Source organism: Oncorhynchus nerka, linkage group LG23 (genome assembly GCF_034236695.1).
Source record: "Oncorhynchus nerka isolate Pitt River linkage group LG23, Oner_Uvic_2.0, whole genome shotgun sequence".
Classification (NCBI taxonomy): domain Eukaryota; kingdom Metazoa; phylum Chordata; class Actinopteri; order Salmoniformes; family Salmonidae; genus Oncorhynchus; species Oncorhynchus nerka.
The window spans coordinates 30,800,900-30,825,923 of NC_088418.1; the positions used below are offsets into that span (position 1 = coordinate 30,800,900).

Below are 25,024 nucleotides of genomic sequence, written 5' to 3' on the forward strand. Positions count from 1 at the left end.
AGCTCAAAGCTGTGCCCTGGACACCATTTGTGAATCGATCGCCCCCCATCTAGCTTCAGAGTTTGTTCTGTTAGGTGACCTAAACTGGGGTATGCTTAACACCCCGGCAGTCCTACAATCTAAGCTAGATGCCCTCAATCTCACTCAAATCATCAAGGAACCCACCAGGTACAACCCTAACTCTGTAAACAAGGGCACCCTCATAGACGTCATCCTGACCAACTGGCCCTCCAAATACACCTCCGCTGTCTTCAACCAGGATCTCAGCGATCACTGCCTCATTGCCTGTATCCGCCACGGAGCCGCAGTCAAACGACCACCCCTCATCACTGTCAAACGCTCCCTAAAACACTTCTGTGAGCAGGCCTTTCTAATCGACCTGGCCCGGGTATCCTGGAAGGACATTGACCTCATCCCGTCAGTTGAGGATGCCTGGTCATTCTTTAAAAGTAACTTCCTCACCATTTTAGATAAGCATGCTCCGTTCAAAAAATGCAGAACCAAGAACAGATACAGCCCTTGGTTCACTCCAGACCTGACTGCCCTCGACCAGCACAAAAACATCCTGTGGCGGACTGCAATAGCATCGAATAGTCCCCGTGATATGCAACTGTTCAGGGAAGTCAGGAACCAATACACGCAGTCAGTCAGGAAAGCTAAGGCCAGCTTCTTCAGGCAGAAGTTTGCATCCTGTAGCTCCAACTCCAAAAAGTTCTGGGACACTGTGAAGTCCATGGAGAACAAGAGCACCTCCTCCCAGCTGCCCACTTGCACTGAGGCTAGGTAACACGGTCTCCACCGATAAATCCATGATTATCGAAAACTTCAATAAGCATTTCTCAACGGCTGGCCATGCCTTCCGCCTGGCTACTCCAACCTCGGCCAACAGCTCCGCCCCCCCCCCCGCAGCTCCAAGCCCAAGCCTCTCCAGGTTCTCCTTTACCCAAATCCAGATAGCAGATGTTCTTAAAGAGCTGCAAAACCTGGACCCGTACAAATCAGCTGGGCTTGACAATCTGGACCCTCTATTTCTGAAACTATCCGCCGCCATTGTCGCAACCCCTATTACCAGCCTGTTCAACCTCTCTTTCATATCGTCTGAGATCCCCAAGGATTGAAAGCTGCCGCAGTCATCCCCCTCTTCAAAGGGGGAGACACCCTGGACCCAAACGGTTATAGACCTATATCCATCCTGCCCTGCCTATCTAAGGTCTTCGAAAGCCAAGTCAACAAACAGGTCACTGACCATCTCGAATCCCACCGTACCTTCTCTGCTGTGCAATCTGGTTTCCGAGCCGGTCACGGGTGCACCTCAGCCACACTCAAGGTACTAAATGATATCATAACCGCCATCGATAAAAGACAGTACTGTGCAGCCGTCTTCATCGACCTTGCCAAGGCTTTCGACTCTGTCAATCACCATATTCTTATTGGCAGACTCAGTAGCCTCGGTTTTTCGGATGACTGCCTTGCCTGGTTCACCAATTACTTTGCAGACAGAGTTCAGTGTGTCAAATCGGAGGGCATGCTGTCCGGTCCTCTGGCAGTCTCTATGGGGGTGCCACAGGGTTCAATTCTCGGGCCGACTCTTTTCTCTGTATATATCAATGATGTTGCTCTTGCTGCGGGCGATTCCCTGATCCACCTCTACGCAGACGACACCATTCTATATACTTTCGGCCCGTCATTGGACACTGTGCTATCTAACCTCCAAACGAGCTTCAATGCCATACAGCACTCCTTCCGTGGCCTCCAACTGCTCTTAAACACTAGTAAAACCAAATGCATGCTTTTCAACCGATCGCTGCCTGCACCCGCATGCCCGACTAGCATCACCACCCTGGATGGTTCCGACCTTGAATATGTGGACATCTATAAGTACCTAGGTGTCTGGCTAGACTGCAAACTCTCCTTCCAGACTCATATCAAACATCTCCAATCGAAAATCAAATCAAGAGTCGGCTTTCTATTCCGCAACAAAGCCTCCTCCACTCACGCCGCCAAGCTTACCCTAGTAAAACTGACTATCCTACCGATCCTCGACTTCGGCGATGTCATCTACAAAATGGCTTCCAACACTCTACTCAGCAAACTGGATGCAGTCTATCACAGTGCCATCCGTTTTGTCACTAAAGCACCTTATACCACCCACCACTGCGACTTGTATGCTCTAGTCGGCTGGCCCTCACTACATATTCGTCGCCAGACCCACTGGCTCCAGGTCATCTACAAGTCCATGCTAGGTAAAGCTCCGCCTTATCTCAGTTCACTGGTCACGATGGCAACACCCATCCGTAGCACGCGCTCCAGCAGGTGTATCTCACTGATCATCCCTAAAGCCAACACCTCATTTGGCCGCCTTTCGTTCCAGTACTCTGCTGCCTGTGACTGGAACGAACTGCAAAAATCACTGAAGTTGGAGACTTTTATCTCCCTCACCAACTTCAAACATCAGCTATCTGAGCAGCTAACCAATCGCTGCAGCTGTACATAGTCTATTGGTAAATAGCCCACCCATTTTCACCTACCTCATTCCCATACTGTTTTTATACTGTTTTATTTATTTACTTTTCTGCTCTTTTGCACACCAATATCTCTACCTGTACATGACCATCTGATCATTTATCACTCCAGTGTTAATCTGCAAAATTGTAATTATTCGCCTACCTCCTCATGCCTTTTGCACACATTGTATATAGACTGCCCCTTTTTTTCTACTGTGTTATTGACTTGTTAATTGTTTACTCCATGTGTAACTCTGTGTTGTCTGTTCACACTGCTATGCTTTATCTTGGCCAGGTCGCAGTTGCAAATGAGAACTTGTTCTCAACTAGCCTACCTGGTTAAATAAAGGTGAAATAAAAAAATTTAATAAAAAAATTTGAGGCAATGAATAATTCTTTTTTTGTCCATTTTTTCCTCTAAACCGAAGAAAATGTTGGATGAGACATCCATTTCAGAGATTCCCTGAAACGTACTTCTCACCAATGCCCCCTGGGCTCTGATACCCAGCGGGTCTGCCAATGTGGCTTTTTTTGTGTTTTTTCATACAAAACTGGTCTTTTGAGACCGCTACCTCTCCCAGAAAAAAACTAAAACATTTCCGGAAGTGAGCATCACTCAATAAAGTTGTATTAATATGCCAGTTTGCGCTTTTGGGTTTTACAGCGTTAATGAAACTGTTATGAAACAATCATCAGACAATCCCACTGGGGTTATCACACTTGATTTACAGATCTGTGGCTTTATTGTTTTGAGCAGCAATCTATGTAACCTAGCCAGAGAGATGGTGTTCTCTCTCACATGGGCCCATGTGTACTGTCTTGTGCCTCCGCCAAATATCACACAGTTCATGTGTTAAAATAAGGCATTTTTAAAAAGTCCTTGAGGCTATATGAGGTTCTTTGTGGTTTCTGGGGCATATACATTTATTAAAAACATAGTGATGTTTTCATACCTCGCTCTAACTTGTAATAACCTCCCCTCAACTACATCTTCAACTTCATATGACAAAGGCAACAAACAAAAAAACACACACACACTCCTGTTGCCACATAATTACATTTTCAATATTACTTTGTGTGTCTTGTATAAAACTTATGTCACTTCCCTTTCCTTCATTAACTCATTCACCACGGCTCTTTTTTTAACATCTCTTGCCCCATCTATGTTTAAAGAAGAAATCTTAAAACTGCTCAAGACTGGGAAAAAATACAGAGGAAGAGACAGAAAACACATCTTTTTACAGATTTAAGGCTGCAACTGAACTCTTTCATTTCCCTTAGAATTTAAATCACTTGTCACTCTTGTGACAACTTTCTTGAGTCTAGTGATTTCAGGCCTTGTCAAACCTCCCCCCATTTTTTTTTCATTTAAAAAAATTCAATAAACATTATAATCCTGCATATAGTTCCTCCCTTTTGTAAATTTCAGAAATTGACGTACCTTCTCAATCCCATACCTCCCTTCCACCCCATTTCTCTTGCTGTTTTGTTGTGATGCGTCAGATGACTCTCTCTATCCTCCCCAGAGGAAAACTCCACCATCACTATAACCTGATTATCCTCAACTGATTTATCAATTTCTACCTTCCTCTTAGAATTAGAACTTTCATCACCACTTAAATTCAGCTCCAAATTCATTTTCCAGCACCGACTCAGCGACCCCAGTCGCTGTCTCACTGGCTGTTTCCCCTCTCTCTTTGTTCTGCTCCACCACAATTGCCCCCTGTAGCCACACTGCTTTCCTTCCCTACTTTTCCAACCATATCTGCCCACCTTCTCCCTTCCCCTGAACCCTTAGCATGTTCATCCCTTCGCGGTGGTGCATTAGCTTGCACCAGCGCTAGAGATAACACAGGGCTCTGCGCGCTCGTTCTTGGGACAATAATGTACCAAATGCCCCTCTCTTCCGCAGCCAAAGCATTTAATTGATTCAGTAGAAGTGTTGAACACGTAATCAAATCCGTCAATCTTAAAACTGAATGCGAAATTCAGTTTGTCAGTATCCTTCTTTAAATTCATATGCACATGTTTCAGCAAAGAAGATTTGCATCCAAAAATAACCTTTGATTGTAGACACAAGTTGACTATGACGAGAGAACTCTCGCCCTAACACTTCATCTTTAACAAATGGTGGCACGTTAGACCTTCTAACTTCCTTCGACGGCTTAATTCGAGGATATACCGACGTCTGTGTATCCCGCAATACAACACCGCTCTCAACTATCGTATTCACCTTTTCAATGGAATCTAAGAATATCACTACAGTGCTATTCATACTCGAGGCTGATTTTATGATATCATACCCAATGATAGCGCCAACTGCTAAGCTGCATTCTTCCAACTAACACCCCACCGCAGCAGGAATCTTTACTCCACGCCGCCAACTAAGTTTTTCAAACCCCAAACCTCCGCGAGTGACCATTGCTACCAGAACCACCCGCTGGTTGCACCCTCGAGAAAAACAACCTCAAGGATCACAATCCCCTATACGTGCTTACAGTGAGACAAGATAACCTTAAAACAACTAATTGAATCAATATGTATACACACACGCACACACACACACTGAAATTTTGATTTGATTTGAATAAGATTTGATTTGAAACCCAATAGAGTGAAAAAGATTGTCGCTCCCACAATCGCTCCTGCTTCCTGACTCACTCCAGCATGCACTCCGACTAGAGTGAGAGAGAGGTCATCACAAGCTATTATGGTAAACAGACATTAGAAGAGGGGGAGAGGGGAAGACGAGGTACTGTAGATACACCAGTGCGCATATTTTCATCAACTACGTCAACTTGGGAGTAGGGAATTTTGTGTATATAGTGTAGTTTCTTTCTACAAGACATATACATACATTTCACAGCACTATAATGGCTGCCTCCCACAAAAGGAGGCAGCCAAGACCAACTTGAACAAACCAAGACCAACTGGAACAACTCATAAATGCAAAAATGTGACAATCACATTCTACGCGTAATTCGCATAAACAAACTGCCTGTGAGGGAACAGTATTTTAGATATAGAGCACATGATCAATATCACCCAAAATATGTTTACACGATATCATCTCCAAGTGTGACCAGGCAAATTATTTTCATAATTGACATTAACCAACTGCCTGGGAGTGAATTGTAGCTTAGATACAGCATAGAGCACATAATAATCAATATCACCAACAGTGATATCATCTCAACGCATGACTTGATGTTTAAGAGGCCTCAATGTTGCTTTTACATCCCGGTCAAGCCAAAGTCAACACAGACACCTACGTTACTGTGAGAGTTTTACTGTTTTCCCGTTAACTGTAGACACATACTGGAATTGTTGACATTGCAATGCTGACTAATCCTCTGCTGTGTGTATGGGCGTGCATGCGTATGGTGCACACCACCCTTGTGAGTGTGTGTGTGTGTACTGAACCCCCACCCCCCGATTGTCTCAAGGCTTAAAAAAATGCCTTTAACCTGTTTCCTACCCTTCATCAACACTGATTGAAGTGGATATAACAAGTGACATCAATAAGGGATCTTAGCTTTCATCTGGATTCACCTGGTCAGTCTGTCTTGGAAAGAGCAAGTGTCCTTAATGTCTTGTATACTCAGTGAATGATAAAAATAAATCAAATGCATAGAACCTATTAAACCCTTCGACTCTGCAGGCATAATGTACACTACTACTGCTCGTTGAACATCTCATTCCATAATCATGGGCATTAAAATGGAGTTGGTCCCCTCTTTGCTGCTATAACAGCCTCCACTCTTCTGGGAAAGCTTTCCACTAGATGTTGGAACATTGCTGAAGGGATTTGCTTCCATTCAGCCACGAGCAATAGTGAGGTCGGCACTAATGTTGGGCAATTAGGCCTTGCTCGCAGTCGGCGTTCCAATTCATCCCAAAGGTGTTCGATGGGTTTGAGGTCAGGGCTCTGTGCAGGCCAGTCAGGTTCTTCCACACTGATCTCAACAAACAATTTCTGTATGGACCTCGCTATGTGAATGGGGGCATTGTCATGCTGAAACAGAAAAGGGCCTTCCCCAAACTGTTCCCACAAAGTTGGAACCACCGAATCATCTAGAATGTCATTGTATGCTGTAGCATTAAGATTTCCCGTCACTGGAACTAAGAGGCCTATCCCGAACCATGAAAACAGCCCCAGACCATTATTTCTCCTCCCCAAATTTACAGTTGGCACTATGCATTGGGGCAGGTAGCGTTCTCCTGACATCTGCCAAACCCAGATTCATCCATCGGATTGCCAGATGGTGAAGAGTGATTTATCACTCCAGAGAACGCGTTTCCACTGCTCCAGAGTCCAACAGCGGCAAGCTTTACACCACTCCAACCTACGTTTGTCATTGCTCAACGTGATCTTAGGCTTGTGTGCGCCTGCTCGGCCATGGAACCCATTTAATGAAGCTTCCGACAAACATTTATTGTGCTGATGTTGCTTCCAGAGGCAGTTTGGAACTCGGCAGTGAGTGTTGCAATCGAGGACAGACATGTTTTACGTGCTACGCTTTTCAGCCCCCCGTTGTGTGAGCTTGTGTGGCCTACCACTTCGCGGCTGAGCCATTGTTGCTCGTAGGCATTTCGACTTCAAAATAACAGCCCCTTACAGTTGACCGGGGAAGCTCTAGCAAGGCAGAAATTTGATGAATTGACTTGTTGGGAAGGTGGCATCCTATGACGGTGTCACGTTGAAAGTCACTGAACTCTTCAGTAAGGCCATTCTACTGCCAGTGTTTGTCTATGGAGATTGCATGGCTGTGGCTCGATTTTATACACCTGTCAGCAATGTGTGTGGCTGAAATAGCCAAATCCACTAATTTCAAGGGATGTCCACATACTTTTGTATATATAGTGTATGTACATATGCATTGATCTCTATATAGACCATTCATTTTCTGTCATTGTCAGTGTGGTATTTTTGCTGACAGGAAGGATGTGTTTCAAAAAACAATTAGTGCAGGACCTCTCCTTGGCATTGTCTCTTAATTAGTTTTTTTTTCCAACCCAAGTGATTTTCAGGTTGGCTGAGCAGCATACGGCTGGCTGTACGTCTGCCTCAGGTTGACACTGATCGACTTCAGGTGATGAAGAGATGATGGAGCATAAATTAGTGGTACAGACATCAATTACAGGAGGGGTTAGAGGTCAGGGATGAGAGGTCATTTCAGAGCTGCTATGTGGTTTGATTCTGAGGTAAAGCCAGACTTCAAGAGCTTTGGGGATATCGATGGCTATGTCTAAAAGGCATTTGTGATGGGGGGACACCAGCTGTCAAAACAAAAAATTAAGATCAATGACTCGTTAAGAACAGTCGCAAGGGTTCTATTAGGAAATGTTGTGTTGAATTGATGGATCACTCATAACAGGGATATTGACTATTCACAATGACATAGGCACTACGATAAGCACAGACACTATGGCATAAGCACTGTGTAAAAGCATAAGCACTGTTTATACTCCCAGTCGGTATTAGATAGAACGTCCACTTTGGGAGAAAACCAATGACTGTATATGCATGGACAAAGCCATCAATCCCGTGACACTTTTCATTCCTATGTGAAGATATAGCGCATTGAAGCCAAATGCAGTCGGTTAAGATGGCATAACATGCGCAGTTTGAGCTACTCCAGGAAGTGACTTTGCAGACTAGATCAGTGCTGCTCCCTCTCAAGTTGAGGACCGACTGGGGTACTGCAGGTACCATTAGCATTACTTCTTCTGTGTTTGTTTTAATATAATCGGTTCAAGGACATACAGTACATGCAATTATTGGTACCATGTGTGTCTTCTTATTTTTTTAAATGAAGATTGACATTTTTCCATTCACTATGATGTGGGATCCTGTTTTCTTTTAACAATGCCTGCAGGGATTAACAATAGCAGGACCTAACCAAGATGGCGGACTGAACACAGCGGTGCTGACCGTATCAAGATAAAAACATAACATTCAATATCTGTAAGATAGAGTAAATATTAGCACTTCACATACTCGTGGGTAATAACCTTCAATCTGGATAACAACACAAAACAAATCATTAGGCTACAGAAATGTATCAACAAATATTACGAAAACAGCAACACCCAAACATAACGGAGAGTAAAACAAGGAGAACCAATCTACAAATGAAAACGTGACTCCTTGACGGACACAGACGATTTATGCTTTTCACCAGCGGGAATGGTAAGGGTGGTAAACGGATCTGTTAAAATCGATAAATGGCAAACTGGGCATACTTGAATTAGTCAGTAAAGATATAAAGGAGTTGAAAGCAAGCCTCAAGATGAGTGAAGAAAAAGCTGCGACAATGGAGAGCTAAAAGGAACAGTCACTAAGATTGAAATGGATGTGAAAGAACTTAAAAAGGAGAACATCTTTCTGAGAGAAGCCTTACTTGACATACAGACTAGATCTATGAGAGAAAATCGGGTACTTACCGGTATCCAAGAAAAAGAAGGACAAGTTCCTGAAAGTGTGGAGAAGGAATTCTTTCTTACAGTGCTTCAGATCCCACACGAAGCTGTCGACAAAATCCAACTCGAATGTGTACACCGTTTCGGACAGAGACGACAGAGATATGAGCGCTTGAACAGTGAGAGACAGAATAACAACAACAAAAATACAGAAAAACGCATGTCAAAAATGTTATAAATTGATTTGCATTTTAATGAGGGAAATAAGTATTTGACCCCTCTCAATCAGAAAGATTTCTGTCTCCCATGTGTCTTTTATACAGGTAACGAGCTGAGATTAGGAGCACACTCTTAAAGGGAGTGCTCCTAATCTCAGTTTGTAACCTGTATAAAAGACACCTGTCCACAGAAGCAATCAATCAATCAGATTCCAAACTCTCCACCATGGCCAAGACCAAAGAGCTCTCCAAGGATGTCAGGGACAAGATTGTAGACCTACACAAGGCTGGAATGGGCTACAAGACCATCGCCAAGCAGCTTGGTGAGAAGGTGACAACAGTTGGTGCGATTATTCACAAATGGAAGAAACACAAAAGAACTGTCAATCTCCCTCGGCCTGGGGTTCCATGCAAGATCTCACCTCGTGGAGTTGCAATGACCACCTTACGGTGAGGAATCAGCCCAGAACTACTTGGGAGGATCTTGTCAATGATCTCAAGGCAGCTGGGACCATAGTCACCAAGAAAGAATTTGGTAACACACTACGCTGTGAAGGACTAAAATCCTGCAGCGCCTGCAAGGTCCCCCTGCTCAAGAAAGCACATATACATGCCCGTCTGAAGTTTGCCAATGAACATCTGAATGATTCAGAGGACAACTGGGTGAAAGTGTTGTGGTCAGATAAGACCAAAATGGAGCTCTTTGGCATCAACTCAACTCTCTGTGTTTGGAGGAGGAGGAATGCTGCCTATGACCCCAAGAACACCATCCCCACCGTCAAACATGGGGGTGGAAACATTATGCTTTGAGGGGTGTTTTTCTGCTAAGGGGACAGGACAACTTCACCGCATCAAAGGGACGATGGACGGGGACATGTACCATCAAATCTTGGGTGAGAAACTCCTTCCCTCAGCCAAGGCATTGAAAATGGGTCATGGGTGGGTATTCCAGCATGACAATGATCCAAAACACACGGCCAAGGCAACAAAGGAGTGGCTCAAGAAGAAGCACATTAAGGTCCTGGAGTGGCCTAGCCAGTCCCCAGCCCTTAATCCCATAGAAAATCTGTGGAGGGAGCGCAATGTTCGAGTTGCCAAACGTCAGCCTCAAAACTTTAATGACTTGAAGAAGATCTGCAAAGAGAAGTGGGACAAAATCCCTCCTGAGATGTGTGCAAACCTGGTGGCCAACTACAAGAAATGTCTGACCTCTGTGATTGCCAACAAGGGTTTTGCCACCAAGTACCAAGTCATGTTTTGCAGAGTGGTCAAATACTTATTTCCCTCATTTAAATGCAAATCCATTTATAACATATTTGACATGCGTTTTTCTGGATTTTTTTGTTGTTATTCTGATTCTCACTGTTCAAATAAACCTACCATTAAAATTATAGACGGATCATTTCTTTGTCAGTGGGCAAACGTACAAAATCAGCAGGGGATCAAATACTTTTCCCCCTCACTGTATATAGATAACCAAATGTTCCGAGACACAAGACTACTCTATAGCTATTCTGAATATTACAAAGTTCCTATAGAGGAGTCAAATCATGGAACACCCAATACTAGCCATGGTAGGGATTGTAAATAAAAGCAATAAAATACAACAATTGTTAAAGAAATAAACTCCAACTACACTATACCATTCTAAAATAGGGAGTGTTTGTAAAATAATTAATATTAGAATATCCAAGTATAGTATTTATAAATAGATAACAGACAGCATTAGAAGAAAGGATAATTTGTCAAATAATACATCTGGAACACAAAAGTACTCCATCAACACGGTAGAGTTGAAACACAGCAAACAGAGGACATAGAAGGCACAGTACATGGGTGTGTGCAGATTCATTGTGACGGAAGGTGGGGTGTGTGCTTTTGTGTTTGGAAAAGTGTGGAGTTAAGTGAGTGAAAAAGGAACACGGTTGCAAATCCCAGAGCCCATGTGTATTTGTGAGCAGGGATTGTGAGAGAGAGATTTCAATTCTGTGCAGGTATGGGATATACATTTTTAAGTCAATTATAAATATAGTTGGTTTATTTATTGTGCTATCGTGATGGAACAGTCCCCAACCCTATACCCTTGACACTCACCTGAGCGACCTATACACTAAGTCCTTATCTGTGCAGTGGTTCATCCTTTAAAGTTGCCGAGCTTATGGCATGGGACTTAGAGGTCATTTGTGGTTTAGTACGGTACCCTGCGTCACCACTTCATTGCTCCAGACCAGCGCAAGGGGGAGCTAGAGCACTGATTATGCTTTTGGGTCCTATTGTGTCTCTGAATGGGCGACACAAACCTAAATAGAAACTGATCATTGTGCACAACTTCAGTATTACTCAGTGTAACAACAGTTTTAGTAAGGTTTTTATTATTTTTTATTTTGCTAGGATTATTTTGGTCTTACTGTAGTACTGTAGGCCACTCCTGACCGGTCACATTGTACAGTGCCTGAGTGGCGCAATGGTCTAAGTCACTGCATAGCAGTGCAAGCTGTGTTGCTATAGATGCTGGTACAATATCTATGCTGGCCTCAACTGGGAGACCCGTGAGATGATTGTAGGTTTTTGGTTTTTCTCCCTCTAAAAACAGAAATAAATAATTCAACAAAACAAACTGGCTGTATTAACAAATTAGTAACAATGTCTCACCCAAATTTCAAGAATGGCCTTTTTCTTGCTCATTTGACATGATTTGAAAACAAAATAATCTCCAAAATATTTAAGGGGCATTGCACTAATAATGGCGCTGAGTAGGGAAACGTTCCCACTGTTCTGTTCTTAGTGCCAGTCTGCACGTTCAAACTAAAACAATGTAACTAATAGTGGCATCTTTATGCTTTCCTTAATAAAATAATGATAAAAATACTCTATTAAAATGATGATGTTTTTTTAGTTATGGATCCATAATGAATAACTATGTGAATTACAGAAATATTGGAACAAAGTTGCCTAATGAAGGTAAACAAAATGTTTCACAAATGCTGATGCTCCAGATACTCAACTAGTCTAAAGAAGGCCAGTTTTATTGCTTCTTTAATCAGGACAACAGTTTTCAGCTAGGCTAACATAATTGCAAAAGGGGTTTCTAATGATCAATTACCCTTTTAAAATGATAAACTAAGAGGAAGGTAGAAATTGATAAAGCTAACACAACCTGCCATTGGAACACAGGAGTGATGGTTGCTGATATTGGGCCTCTGTACGCTATGTCGATATTCCATAAAAAATCTGCCGTTTCCAGCTATAACAGTCATTTACAACATTAACAATGTCTACACTGTATTTCTGGATCAATTTGATGTTATTTTAATGTACAAAAACAAGGACATTTCTAAGTGACCCCAAACTTTTGAATGGTAGTGTATATTTACAAAACAATAAATAGGGATTGAAAATTATGCAAACAATTACATTGATGGAAGCTACAAACCATCTGCAATATTAAAGCTGATCTACCCCCTAAAATAAAATAACAATGCCTGCCGTAATGCGTTCGGCCTTGTACTTCCGTGGCTTCAATGAGAGCAGACAGTTGTTCTCCCATGGGGAAAACAACCTGTGGTTACCTTGGTTACTCCATCAGCTCATAGCAAAAAAACTTGACCTTTTTCAAACACAACTTTCTTGTTGTCTGCTTGTTTTAGTCAAATTAATTTAAGAAAAGTACAATGTCTAAAGATGACTTTTCAACATTGCTAGCTCCCCAGCGCTCCCGCTACTTACAAAATCTTAATATTGTAGGGCTACCCTGTCCCTGATGAACCATTTTAATGACGGCGCTAGCCACGTGAATGAGTGCTAGGTAGCTACCGACCCCAACATTAGCAAGGCCAACAATACAAGCAAACGTTCTATACAGCTTCAAGTAGTGAATGTCTTACTTGTGATTATATGTTTTCCACACACATAGCTATGTGTACTTCCCCATTCTCCCTCAATGAATAGCCTGAAGCCACAGGGCTCTCCTTGCAGGAGAAGAAATTGGTTATTTTATAACGGGGGTCAATAGGGAAGACAGATTTTTTTCCGCCAAGGTGTGGGTGGTTTAGGGAAATTCCTTCTTATTACGTGAATATCGACAGGGGAGTATAAGCACAAACACTATGACATAAGCACTGTGTAAAAACACAGGCACCATGATATAAGCATTTAGTGCCTTCAGACAGAATTCACACCCCTTGACTTTTTCCACATTTTGTTGTTACAGCCTGGATATAAAATGGATTAAATTGAAATGTTGTGTTACTGATCTACACACAATACCCCATAATATGACAGTGGAATTTTATTTTTTAGAAATGTTTACAAATTAATTTTCACGTTCTGACCTATATTTCCTTTGTTTTGTATTTATTTAGTATGGTCAGGGTGTGAGTTGGGTGGGCAGTCTATGTTTGTTTTTCTAGGTTTTGGGTATTTCTATGTTTCGGCCTAGTATGGTTCTCAATCAGAGGCAGGTGTCATTAGTTGTCTCTGATTGAGAATCATACTTAGGTAGCCTGGGTTTCACTGTGTGTTTGTTGGGTGATTGTTCCTGTCTCTGTGTTTGCACCAGATAGGACTGTTTAGGTTTTCGCACATTTATTGTTTTGTTAGTTATTTCATGTCTAGTTCCTTTATTAAAGAACATGAATAACCGCCACGCTGCATTTTGGTCCGCTTCTCCTTCACCACAGGAAAACCCTTACATTAATAAAAAATGACAAGCTCAAAAGTCTTGAGTCAAAAAGTATTCAACTTATTTTATTATAAGCCTAAATACATTCAGGAGTAAAAATGTTGCTTAAACAAGTCACATAATAAGTTGCATGGATTCACTCTGTGTGCAATATTAGTGGTTTATTTTTGAATGACTACTCCAGCTCCGTAGCCCACACATACTGATAATTGTAAGGTCCTTCAGTCGAGTAGTGGATTTCAAGCACAAATTCAAGCACAAAGACCAGGGAGGTTTTCCAATGCATCGCAAAGAAGGGCACCTATTGATAGATAAAAACAAGCAAATATTGAATATCCCTTTGAGCATGGTGAAGTTATCAATTATATTTTTGATGGTGTATCAGTACACCCAGTCACTACAAAAAATACAGGCATACTTCCTAACTCAGTTGCCGGAGAGGAAGGAAACCACTCAGGGATTTTGCCATGAGGCCAATGGTGATTTTAAAACAGATAAAGAGTTTAATGGCTCTGATAGGAAACAACTGAGGATGGATCAACAACATTGTACTCCACAATACTAACCTAAGAGTGAAATAAGGAAGCTTGTATCGGTCATCAGTTGAACCGTGTTTCCTCCGACACATTGGTGCAGCTGGCTTCCGGGTTAAGCGGGTGGGTGTTAAGAAGTACGGTTTGGCGGGTCATGTTTCGGAGGACGCATTACTCAACCTTTGCTTCTCCCAAACCCGTTGGGGAGTTGCAGCGATGAGACAAGATCATAATTGGATCGCAATTGGATATCACGAAATTGGGGAGAAAAAGGAGGTACAAAAAATATGTATTTGAGGTAAGGACAGGCAAAATCCTAGAGGAAAACCTGGTTCAGTTTACTGTCCAACAGACACTTGGAGATAAATGCACCTTTCTGCAAGACAATAACCACTGCCATGGGAATCAAACCCACAACCCTGGCGTTGCAAGCACCCTGCTCTACCAACTGAGCCACACAGGTCATCAAATGCAACGTAGCTACTTACCATTTTATGGCATTCAAACATGGTGTGAAATATGCATGATATTTTCTGTCATAGTTGTGAATGGAAGAGGTTGGGTGAAAACTTGAAAAGTCCTTTCATAAGAGGTTTGTCAAAAGTGGAACAGCAGCAACGTGCAGCCTGTGGCATAATACAGTATGATCACTGACTACATTGTTTCAACAATGAGGCACTTCTCAATTATACAGTGGCAGCTATCTGAATATTTGTAAAAGCATATCCAACATAGGTCTATCTCCATCTCATGTGCGTTGTAGATAATCAGTTAATATCACACATGATCAGTGTCTTACAGGAGAAAAACAAATTAGGCCTAATAAGCTTACTATTAATAAATATGTATTTCATTACTTGGAAACATTAATAAGCATTTGATAATGTGAGCATGTGGTAATATATAAAGCATTTATAACGTCTTACTCATATTATAAAGTGTTGCCGAAATACATTGAATGCTTTCTTAAAAATTGCTAATACATGAATGAATGAATCGATCAATCTATTCAATTAATCAATACAAATTATTTAGCAGTTAGATGGATAGGATACTTACCACTGCACTGACATTCATCAATACGCAGCAGAGAACAATTCTGATTCTCCCCACGGACACCATGACTTCCTTTTGACCTTCAACCTGAACCAAAACTTTTAATCACCAAGACACCCCCTGCTCACAACTCCTTATCCTCTCTAGGGTGCAGCGAAGGGAAACGTCCCCCGAAACATGTAGAGTGGTCGTCCTCGAGGCTGTGTCCCATTGCCGCTCCTATTACCTTGGTGCCTGCACACGTCTCACTGACAGTGATATGATGATGTCGTGACTTTGTTTCACAAAGAGGCTAAACGCTTAGGCAGGAGGTGATCCTTCTATACTTCTCATGAATGGCACCACATGAACCATGGCATTGTTGGATGGGAAGTTATTCAATCAAAACGTCCAGCTTCTCCCGCACAGCTGAGAGTGAAAATAGAATCAGTTGTGGAAGTTAAGTAAAGGATTCTCTTTAACCACTGGTAGTCTTCCAATGCGAACTCTCTTCTCTTTTTGCAATCTTCTGCATGTAGTGCTTCTCTTGTGAACGTTGACCATTGGTAAGGTCAGGTCCCAGTGACTAGGTATGGAATTCCTCATGTATCTCAGGGATGAGTACCTTTGCCATGTTCCTTTGTGTGAGCATGATATTAGTTAGTAAGGGGAGGAGGGAAGAGTAGGAGAGCTGCTCATCTACTGCAGCTCCTTCCATTGTTGACTGTGGGAATGGGCTGTCCTCTTGGCGTTCCACCTCAGTTAACTCTTTGCTTGCCTGGTGCAGCCAACAATCCCCATCATGTATCTCTCTATGTGTTTCTCTCTCCCTCCACACCTCCTTTTCTGCTGTGTAGACTACTCTCCCTAGCTGCCTCTCCGGGTGACTCAGTATCTCAGGTTTGTTCTCTATTCCCTCAGTATCTATTTTTCCCCTTCTCTAAATATGCTCTGTTCAAAAGGCCATAGTTATCTCTTAGAATGTATATCATCAGAACAGCCATAGTCCATCAAAGACGGGGGCCACACACCAAAAACATACACCATGGAGCAAATGCATCCCATTACATTTTCACATGCTTAAAACAACAATGTCATTCAATGAGAACAATGTATTACTCTAAAAAAATATTTGAAGTCATACAAATAATTAGCTTTTAAAGTTCTCTACAACAAACACATTAACAATGAAGATGGTTCTTGTTTTTTATATCACTCAAAATCTATGTATTTAATGGAAATTAAATCTTAGAAACTGGCATTAACATGATTATAACAAAACAATGTGCATTACTTTACCTCCAATTTTATCCCAAAGACATTTTGAGAGGCTGTAAGAAATGTTGGCTTGTTTTTTTACAACCAAAAGACACACTTTAAATAATGTCTATACACATGCTGACGATAACATTTACTGTTGGAAATATTGTCTGTCGCCCTCTTGTGGCAACAGTAAAGCTTTAAATGGCGGACTTTTATTTTGAAATGTCCGCTTCTTTCGTCACTAGACAACCCGGAAGCGTCAATTTGACCTCAAAGGACACCAACACTTACTCTTTATAAAGTGTACGTTTACGGAAAATGTGATAAATTCAATAATTCATACGTTTTCCATTAGGAACAGGCATTATAACTAGTAAGATAGCAGACATACTGTTATGTGGTCTTCTTAGCAGCAAGTAGTAACGTCAGCTAGCTAAGCTTATCAAATGTAGGTACTTTTTATGTGGTCTTCTTAGCAGCAAGTAGTAACGTTAGCTAGCTAGCTAAGCTTAACAAATAGTTTTTTTGTGTTACATAAAAGCGAGGCAACTGTCATAAGCTATTTTTTCATTTGAACATACGTCCACGTGTTTCTTCTGGTTCTCGCATGTATACCAAACATATACTACTGTTTGTCAATGCAATGCCCTTACATTTTCATTTTCTGACTCAGGGCAATGGGATGGGCAGTGGTGTTGACGGGTTTCTTGCCTCTGTGTTTACGTCGACTTGCCCGCTTGACCGCCAACAATTACATGGGCGCAAGGATTCGTCCAGTCCGCACAGACCTGACTGTGTCATGTCGCTACCCTCTTTGGACAACCCATCTTGTGAGAACACTACATCTGTGCTCTAACTTGTGTGCTGGTCATAATAAGTGGTCTAAGGTGAAAAATATAAAAGGACCCAAAGATGCAGCCCGGAGTCGAATGTTCATGAAGTTTGGGATGATGATAAGAATTGCAGTCAAAGGTAAGCTTGACTGACAACTTGTTTGCTCCAATTCAATGCACTATATGTGAGCATTATGTGGAATGCTTTGACTGGTGCTGCATCAACCATCAACCAGATTTGCTTGTTAATTCTGTTTTCTACAGAAGGAGGATCTAGTAATCCAGAATTCAATCTAGCATTGGCAAATGTAGTGGAGCAATGCCGAGGCAAGAACATGCCCAAAGTTTCCATAGAAGCTGCCATCAAGGGAGCGGTAAGTTGACGGAATGATTAAAGTGAAATGTTTTTGTAACACTTGTAACACAGATATAATGCATTATGATACAATTACACTGAACAAAAATATAAATGCAACAATTTCAAAGATTTTACTGCATTAATGTAAGGAAATCAGTCAATTTAAATAAATTCATTAGGGCCTAATCTATGGATTTCACATGAATGGGAATAAAGATGTGTATCTTTTGGTCACAGATACCTTAAAAAAGTAGGGGCATGGATAGAAAACCAGTCAGTATCTGGTGTGACCACCATTTGCCTCAAGCAGCCCGATATCTCCTTCACATCGAGTTGATCAGGCTGTTGATTGTGGCCAGTGGAATGTTGTCCCACTCTTCTTCAATGGCTGTGCGAAGTTGCTGGATATTGGCGGGAACTACCCCACCTCCACCATGGGGGACTCTATTCACATCAGCAAACCGCTCAACCACACGACAACATACACGATGACGTCGTTGAAACCCGGGATTCATCCATGAAGAGCACACTTCTCCAACGTGCCAGTGGCCATCAAAGGTGAGCATTTGCCCACTGAAGATGGTTAAGACGCTGAACTGCAGTCAGGTCAAGACCCTGGTGTGTCTAAAGATTTCTTACAGTTTGTGCAGAAATTCTTAAGTTGTGCAAATCCACAGTTTCATTAGCTGTCCGGGTGGCTGGTCTCAGACGATCCCACAGGTGATGAAGCTGGATGTGGAGGTCCTGGGCTGGCATGGTTACACGTGGTCTGCGGTTGAGGCCTGTTGGATGTACTGCCAAATTCTCTAAATAGACATTGGAGGCGGCTTATGGTAGAGAAATAAACATTCAATTTTCTTGCAACAGCTCTTGTGAACATTTCTGCAGTCAGCATGCCAATTGCATGCTCCCTCAACTTGAGACATCTGTGGCATTGTGTTGTGTGACAAAACTGCACATTTTAGAGTAGCCTTTTATTGTCCCCAGCACAATGTCCACCTGTTTAACGATCACTTCTTGATATGCCACACCTGTCAGGTGGATGAATTATCTTTTCAAAGGAGAAATGCTCACTAACAGGGATGTAAACAAATTTGAGAAAAATAATCTTTTGTGCATATGGAACATTTCTGTGATCTTTTATTTCAGCTCATGAAACATTTGTGATTCGAATCATACTCAAGTTCAAGTCGTGTGACTCTAGTCCACACCTCTGCTTTTGTCCTCTTCTCAGGAAAAGTCCAAGGCAGGAACCCAGCACACGTATGAAGCCAGGGGGCCTGGTGGCTGCATGCTGCTCATCGATATGCTAACTGACAACAACACCCGAAGTCACCAGGACCTCAAACATCTGCTCAGCAAACACGGGTCAGACCAGGGACTGGGGGGGTGTTTGGTAAATGTTTTAAGTGTTTCTTATGTTCAGTTTAGATAATGCAATTACTCGCAACATAATGAAAACTATGTCAGAGAGCCAGCGTCTGTTTACTGATCCATAGTTTATTTTTCTGTGTTTGTCCACAGAGCAGTGCTGTGTGACGGGGTGCGTCATAACTTCAGCAGGAAGGGGGTGGTGGTGGCACAGGGGCAGGGTGTGTCGTCCGAACGAGCTCTGGAACTGGCCATCGAGGCGGGAGCCGAGGACGTCCAAGAAACAGAGGATGAGGATGATAAGTCCCTCCTACAGGTGAGACGTGGTTAGGGTCAATACATGCAGGAGAGCACTGATTTGGCCCTCGAGGGCTGCAGACCTGCTGGACTATGGAAAACCCAGGGCTGTGTTCATTAGGCACCAAACATGGGGGGAAATTGATTGAAATAGGGGCTACCTGGATGATTATTCCATTGCTAACCATTTTAGAACACCCTAATGAACACAACCCAGGGGTTTTCACGTCAATGTATAACATAAGTTGAACAAGGAAACATTGTGCCAGGGACAAATTAAAACCTGACCTCGAGGGTCTGAGTTGTAAACCCTTGAACTAGTGTCCTATCCAGCATCAATACATTACTTTCTCTCTCTCTGTCAGTTTGTGTGTGACATGACAGAGCTGAAGAAGGTGCGGACCTCGCTGGAAAAACTGGGTGTGCGCACTGTGTCCGCTGGCCTGGAGTTTGTGTCCCACACACCCACGCAGCTTCCACAAGCCCAGCTGGAGGCAGCCTTATCTCTGATAGAAGCCCTGAGCGACTGCCTAGACGTGGTGCGGGTCTGGGACAACATCCAGGCCCATGACTGACAGTCATATTATGTACTATTGTCATATTACATATTATGGACATTTCACGTTAGGATATATTGCACGTTTGGAAATTTGAATTGAGCAAACAAATCTTAACACCAGATCTGCTCATCTTATGCACTGTACAAAAGTCATGGTTGCAGTTATTTTAAGAAGACATTGCGTTTGTCAGTGCTAAGAAAAATGCATTTATCTGGAAGCTCGGGAGCAAGAGAAGTTGGACACGATTCAGACTTGAGATCTGTGTGCTTAACTCAAATTCTCACCCAAGTCTCCCAAGTCCGAGTTGCAGGTGCTTATTTCAACTCTGAATCGTCCCGATTGTGACTAGCCAGACTGAATCTGTGAGGAAAAAGGAGTTTGTGTCAGGAAACCACGTAACACTCTGTGTACCTGCTTAAAGGATATCTTGGCTATGAATGTAAAAACAACTATCATGTCCAAATAAAACTATGTAATTCCTGTGTTAACTGCTCAGAACTCTGGAAGGACTTGGCTACAATGTCACTGCATGAATGTGAAGTTATCAAACACACTTTATCTGATACTGTTTGTTTCAGCACTGTTGATATGGTAAATCATCACTTAATAATTTCAGCCTTTCTTGGAACAAATATGACGGGGAAAACTATTTCTGAACAAAATGCATTTGATAGGTGTTAAAGATCAACAAATGTCCGTTTGGTTTTATTGTTTTATTGTTTTCCATGATAAACATTACATCAGGAAGGAAAAGGCGCAACTCTCGCTCGCAATTAAAAATGTGGTACTTTATTTTTCTAAATATTACAAATTGTGACATCTTGGCAGTCAATGGCCTTCATCAGACTCATGATAAATGTTGCAAGTATTTGTGCTCATACAATATAGAACATAAAACCCATCTATAATGTTCTCAATCATAAAGTGTGCGGAATTTATTTTTCATATTTCTATTATTAACATTTAATATAATCATATCTGATCTGGCAAAAAAGGCTTATTTTAACCTTTACTTTATTTTGTGACAGGAAACACTGTGACCTTTACAAAGGCTGCTCCCAGATATCTGTGTGCTTTTTCCCCACTCCATTGATGTCCTTGTCAAGCCAGACATGACAAGGAATTGTCATGATAGCACAAACAGACTGGAACTGTGGATAAGTCCTCCATCCATCTCAGTGGCTTATCTTGTACACCACATCTCCAACCTGCAGGATCCCAGTCTTGCTGACGGTGTACATCTGTCCAAACAGTGGCGATGTCTTATAGATGTGCTTCTCGGCTTCATCACACAGCCTGTAGTTTTTTAGTGTCTCCAGTGGCTGTTTCCTACTGATGACTCCTGTTTCAGGGTCGACCGTGGTGAAGATGCACCTTCCGCACGCCATCACGCGGTGCATCCGCACATCACCAATCTGGATGTCTTCCCAAGAATCCTCATCAAAGGCTTCGCAACTGCTCACAATGACATTTGGTCGAAAGCGTGCAACTGTGACGTCATTCTCCAGCCTGCTGTTTAGATCCTTCACAGAGGCTTCAGACAGCAACATTATCGGGCCACAATCGGGGTACGCAATCTTTTCCCTCTGAGGATAGAGAGACTCTGTCTCTGCTGGCCTCCTGGGCTTCATGTGGGGCTCAAAGTGCACCAAGCGAAAGGTTTTTCCAGCAGCCAGGTAGCTGGTGAGCCAGTTAGACACTTCGTCGCCACAGTCCCTGCCTTGGATGTCGCTGCTAAACACCCTGCAGTTGATGATGGGATTGTCAGGCTGCAGAACAGGGAACCTCAGCTGCTCCATGTCGGGTCCATTCAGACACATCTGTCCCCCCTTACTGGTCAACGACACCAGCACCAGGCGAGGCTCTTGCCTTCCCGTCACCATGTGGCCATCCTCAGTGATCACCAGCCAGTGCCTGCATTAAAACAAAGGGGGGCAGCCATTATCACCTCGCTTCAGTCACCTCAGTCAATAGGGGACTTTCTTTTCTATGCACACTCAGATTCACACACATACACGGACAGTCCAGCACACTACATACGCTCACACATCAAATACACAGCTACTCTGTTTATTATATTTCCTGATTGCCTAGTCAACTTTTCCCCCTACCCACATGTAAATACTGTATTAGCTCAATTACCTCGTACCCCTGCACATTGACTCAGTACTAGTACTCCTTGTATGTAGTCTTATTGTGTTACTATTTCCTTTTTTATTTAGCAAATATTTGTCTTTTTAATTCTGCATTTTTGGGAATGGGCTCGTAAGTATTTCACTGTAATGTCTACACCTGTTGTATTTGGCGCATGTGACCAATAACATTTTATTTGATTTAACATTCTACAAAACACATGTTATGCAAGAATTAGCTGCTATGCACGAGCTCAGTATGGTATTAAAACTCTAGTTTCATGTCAAGACAACAGCAGTTACCTAACTCCCCCACCACTGTAAAAAAGTATTTTGGAAGCTAAAGAAATGCATTTATTAATGTCTACATTTGTTTTTGCCTCATGTATTATATTACAGACACCTTAATGCATACTCTAAAATTATATTATGTGAGCTAAACATACAAATATTTTTTTTAAATCTAAAAACGATTTATTTAAAGTATTTTTTTCCCCAAGTATTAATGTTACTGTCCCCACTACAACAACAACAACAAATACTTAAATACATACAATTTCTCCTTGAAACATTTAAATTAAATACTACATGTTGTGGGTTCAATTACTCTCACACGGAGCCCATGTAGGCAGGTTTTGCAATGGGTTAAAGTTGATTCCACTCGTTTTGGAACCGAGCTGCCTCCCGGGCGTGAGCCAGGTGCCCCGTTCAAAACCCATGGCAAAGTCAGCTAAAAACAATGTGAAGTAGGAGCACGTAGAGTAATGAGTAGATTTATGTGTTTTCACATGGAAAAGTGATTGCTTTTAAGCTTTATCAGCCTTCTCAATTAAAATGAGTAAGAAAATTCTAACATTTATTTTATGGAAAAGAGATTGGATTCTGGATGATGCACTATGCAGCCTTGTTGACAAAATGGCACAGATTACTGTTTGATTTGAGAAGGGCGCTCCTCCCTCCCCACTTTTGTCCGATGACGTAACAGGCCTTTTATAAATGTAATTTAACCTATATTTAACTAGGCAAGTCAGTTAAGAAAGAAATCTTATTTACAATGACGGCCTAGCCCGGACGACACTGGGCCAATTGTGCGCTGCCCAATGGGACTCCCAATCACGGCCGGATATGATACAGCCTGGATTTGAACCAGGGACTGTAGTGACACTTCTTGCACTGAGATGCAGTGCCTTACACCACTACTGTGCCACCTAGTGCTCTGCGTGTGGCACAGCATAATCGAATCTGCCCATTCTTTCCTATGGAGGACTGCTTTTCGGAGGAATGCCAATATGGCCGACCGTGGCTCACATCTGCCATGGAGGGTTTATATTCATTTATATTCATCATTGGCTCTCCATAATGCCAGCCAGCCAAACAAAGAGCGTTTCCTCCCTCCCTCCCCTCTGCTCCCAGAGGTCTGCATGGCCCTAAAATCAGCGTCTAGACTGCATTTGCCTTTTAAAATCAGGATTGGAACGATTTTAGTAGCCTATTTTACAGAACAGAACATTCTGCCTCATTGACCTCCATTTAAAAAGTGCAAGGTGCCAATATATTTGACCGGATCTGTACATTGTTGAGTGGTACCTCATCAGAATCACCACCACAACATTTCCATGGCATGTTCTGATCTTTTACTTAAGTGATTCACTTGAATAATTGATAAATATACGATTTGTTATTGTTAGGGTTAGGCAACATGCAATTACTTCGAGCAATAAATGTGAGAAAGGATGATGACAACATAAAATACAGTTGCTGTTGACATGGCTTATGTAACGTTTGGGACCAGTACAAGGAGCGCATTAGCGACTTGTAAAAAACATATTGCAATAATATATGAGGAAAAAGTCCGAATAAAATGTTACTAACCTATCTCGAAGTTCACCGTACTTCAACCCGATCAGTTGACATTCTGCAAGGGCCACGGACACAGCTCTACCCGACTTCAGTGGGTGAATGAGTAGCTGTGACACAACTCCCACACGGTTAAGTTTATCAGGCCTTAGTAAAAACTTATATCCAAGACCAAGTGCGACAACAGTAATACCACCACCTACAGCCCAGAGCTGGGCTTTCTTATATATAAATGTAAACGCATTTCTCAACACATCTACTAAGTTCATCTTTACTCTTAGAAGGCGCAACAGATATACATTGAACTTGACAAAAATAACACCTCAGTAAAGGGGGCAGGTCTGTGATGGCGTCGGAGAAAGGCAAGTTAGGGCATATTGCCGCGTTCAAAACAACTCGGGAACTGGGAAATCGGAAATCTCAGACTTTTGACTTCCGTGCTTTCAAAACAATTGCGAACTCGGAAAAAAACGAGCTCCAACTGGGAAAAATCGATGTGAAAAGTCATCCAACAAGGAATTCCAACTCGAGAACCTGGTTGTGTAATGCTGTGTTCGTGCGCTAGTTGGAACTAGGAAACTCTGAAATGTCCGACTTGATTACTGGCTGAAGTTAGTTGAAGTCGGGAAGTTCAAAAAAACTTAGGTTGGAGTCATTAAACACGCGTTTTTCAACCACTCCACAAACTTCTAGTTTTGGCAAGTCGGTTAGGACATCTACTTTGTGCATTACACAACACTTGTTTAGAGACAGATGAGCCTACCTTCAAACTCAGTGCCTCTTTGCTTGACATCATGGGAAAATCTTAAATAAATCAGCCAAGACCCCAGAAAAAAAATTGTAGACCTCCACAAGTCTGGTTCGTCCTTAGGAGCAATATCCAAACACCTGAAGGTACCACGTTCATCTGTACAAACAATAGTACGCAAGTATAAACACCATGGGACCACGCAGCTGTC

At 42.3% G+C, this 25,024-nt stretch overlaps 3 protein-coding genes across 5 annotated transcripts in view; 1 reads left to right on the forward strand and 2 right to left on the reverse strand.

The window, feature by feature from the left end:
* The window catches only part of pth3r (parathyroid hormone 3 receptor), a 62,137-nt gene extending 46,014 nt beyond the window's left edge, over positions 1 to 16,123 (reverse strand). Inside the window, exon 1 of the mRNA XM_065008417.1 lies at positions 15,419 to 16,123. Within this exon, the coding sequence (XP_064864489.1) occupies positions 15,419 to 15,481 (63 nt within the window). The 5' untranslated portion in view covers positions 15,482 to 16,123. The remainder of the gene's footprint in view (positions 1 to 15,418) is intronic.
* Positions 16,124 to 16,871: 748 nt separating this feature from the next.
* LOC115106703 (translational activator of cytochrome c oxidase 1) lies at positions 16,872 to 20,564 on the forward strand. Of its 3 annotated transcripts, none has more exons than XM_029629691.2 (6): positions 16,872 to 16,960; positions 17,331 to 17,629; positions 17,755 to 17,864; positions 19,083 to 19,216; positions 19,373 to 19,535; positions 19,882 to 20,564. In XM_029629691.2, the coding sequence occupies exons 2-6, from the start codon at positions 17,335 to 17,337 to the stop codon at positions 20,089 to 20,091; spliced, it is 912 nt and encodes a 303-aa protein (XP_029485551.1). In that variant the 5' UTR covers positions 16,872 to 16,960; positions 17,331 to 17,334; the 3' UTR covers positions 20,092 to 20,564. The 3 variants fall into 3 exon arrangements, with proteins under 3 accessions (XP_029485551.1, XP_029485552.1, XP_029485550.1); XM_029629692.2 differs by having other exon boundaries at positions 16,956 to 17,030; XM_029629690.2 differs by lacking the exon at positions 16,872 to 16,960 and adding an exon at positions 16,967 to 17,105.
* Positions 20,565 to 20,843: 279 nt separating this feature from the next.
* LOC115106702 (mitochondrial amidoxime-reducing component 1-like) lies at positions 20,844 to 24,436 on the reverse strand. The gene is made up of 2 exons (XM_029629689.2): positions 24,081 to 24,436; positions 20,844 to 21,990 (listed from the first exon to the last, which is right to left on the reverse strand). The coding sequence occupies exons 1-2, from the start codon at positions 24,332 to 24,334 to the stop codon at positions 21,252 to 21,254; spliced, it is 993 nt and encodes a 330-aa protein (XP_029485549.1). The 5' UTR covers positions 24,335 to 24,436; the 3' UTR covers positions 20,844 to 21,251.
* Positions 24,437 to 25,024: the final 588 nt, after the last annotated feature.

What these genes read in the sequence shown, in the direction of transcription:
- LOC115106703 (XM_029629690.2), top strand. An exon ending in AAGCTGCCATCAAGGGAGCG is followed by an intron (nt 17,865 to 19,082) that starts GTAAGTTGACGG and finishes TCCTCTTCTCAG; the next exon opens with GAAAAGTCCAAGGCAGGAAC. An exon ending in CATCTGCTCAGCAAACACGG is followed by an intron (nt 19,217 to 19,372) that starts GTCAGACCAGGG and finishes GTTTGTCCACAG; the next exon opens with AGCAGTGCTGTGTGACGGGG.
- LOC115106702 (XM_029629689.2), bottom strand. Translation starts at nt 24,334, where the DNA reads ATGAACTTAGTAGATGTGTTGAGAAATGCGTTTACATTTATATATAAG. An exon ending in TACGGTGAACTTCGAGATAG is followed by an intron (nt 21,991 to 24,080) that starts GTTAGTAACATT and finishes GTTTTAATGCAG; the next exon opens with GCACTGGCTGGTGATCACTG.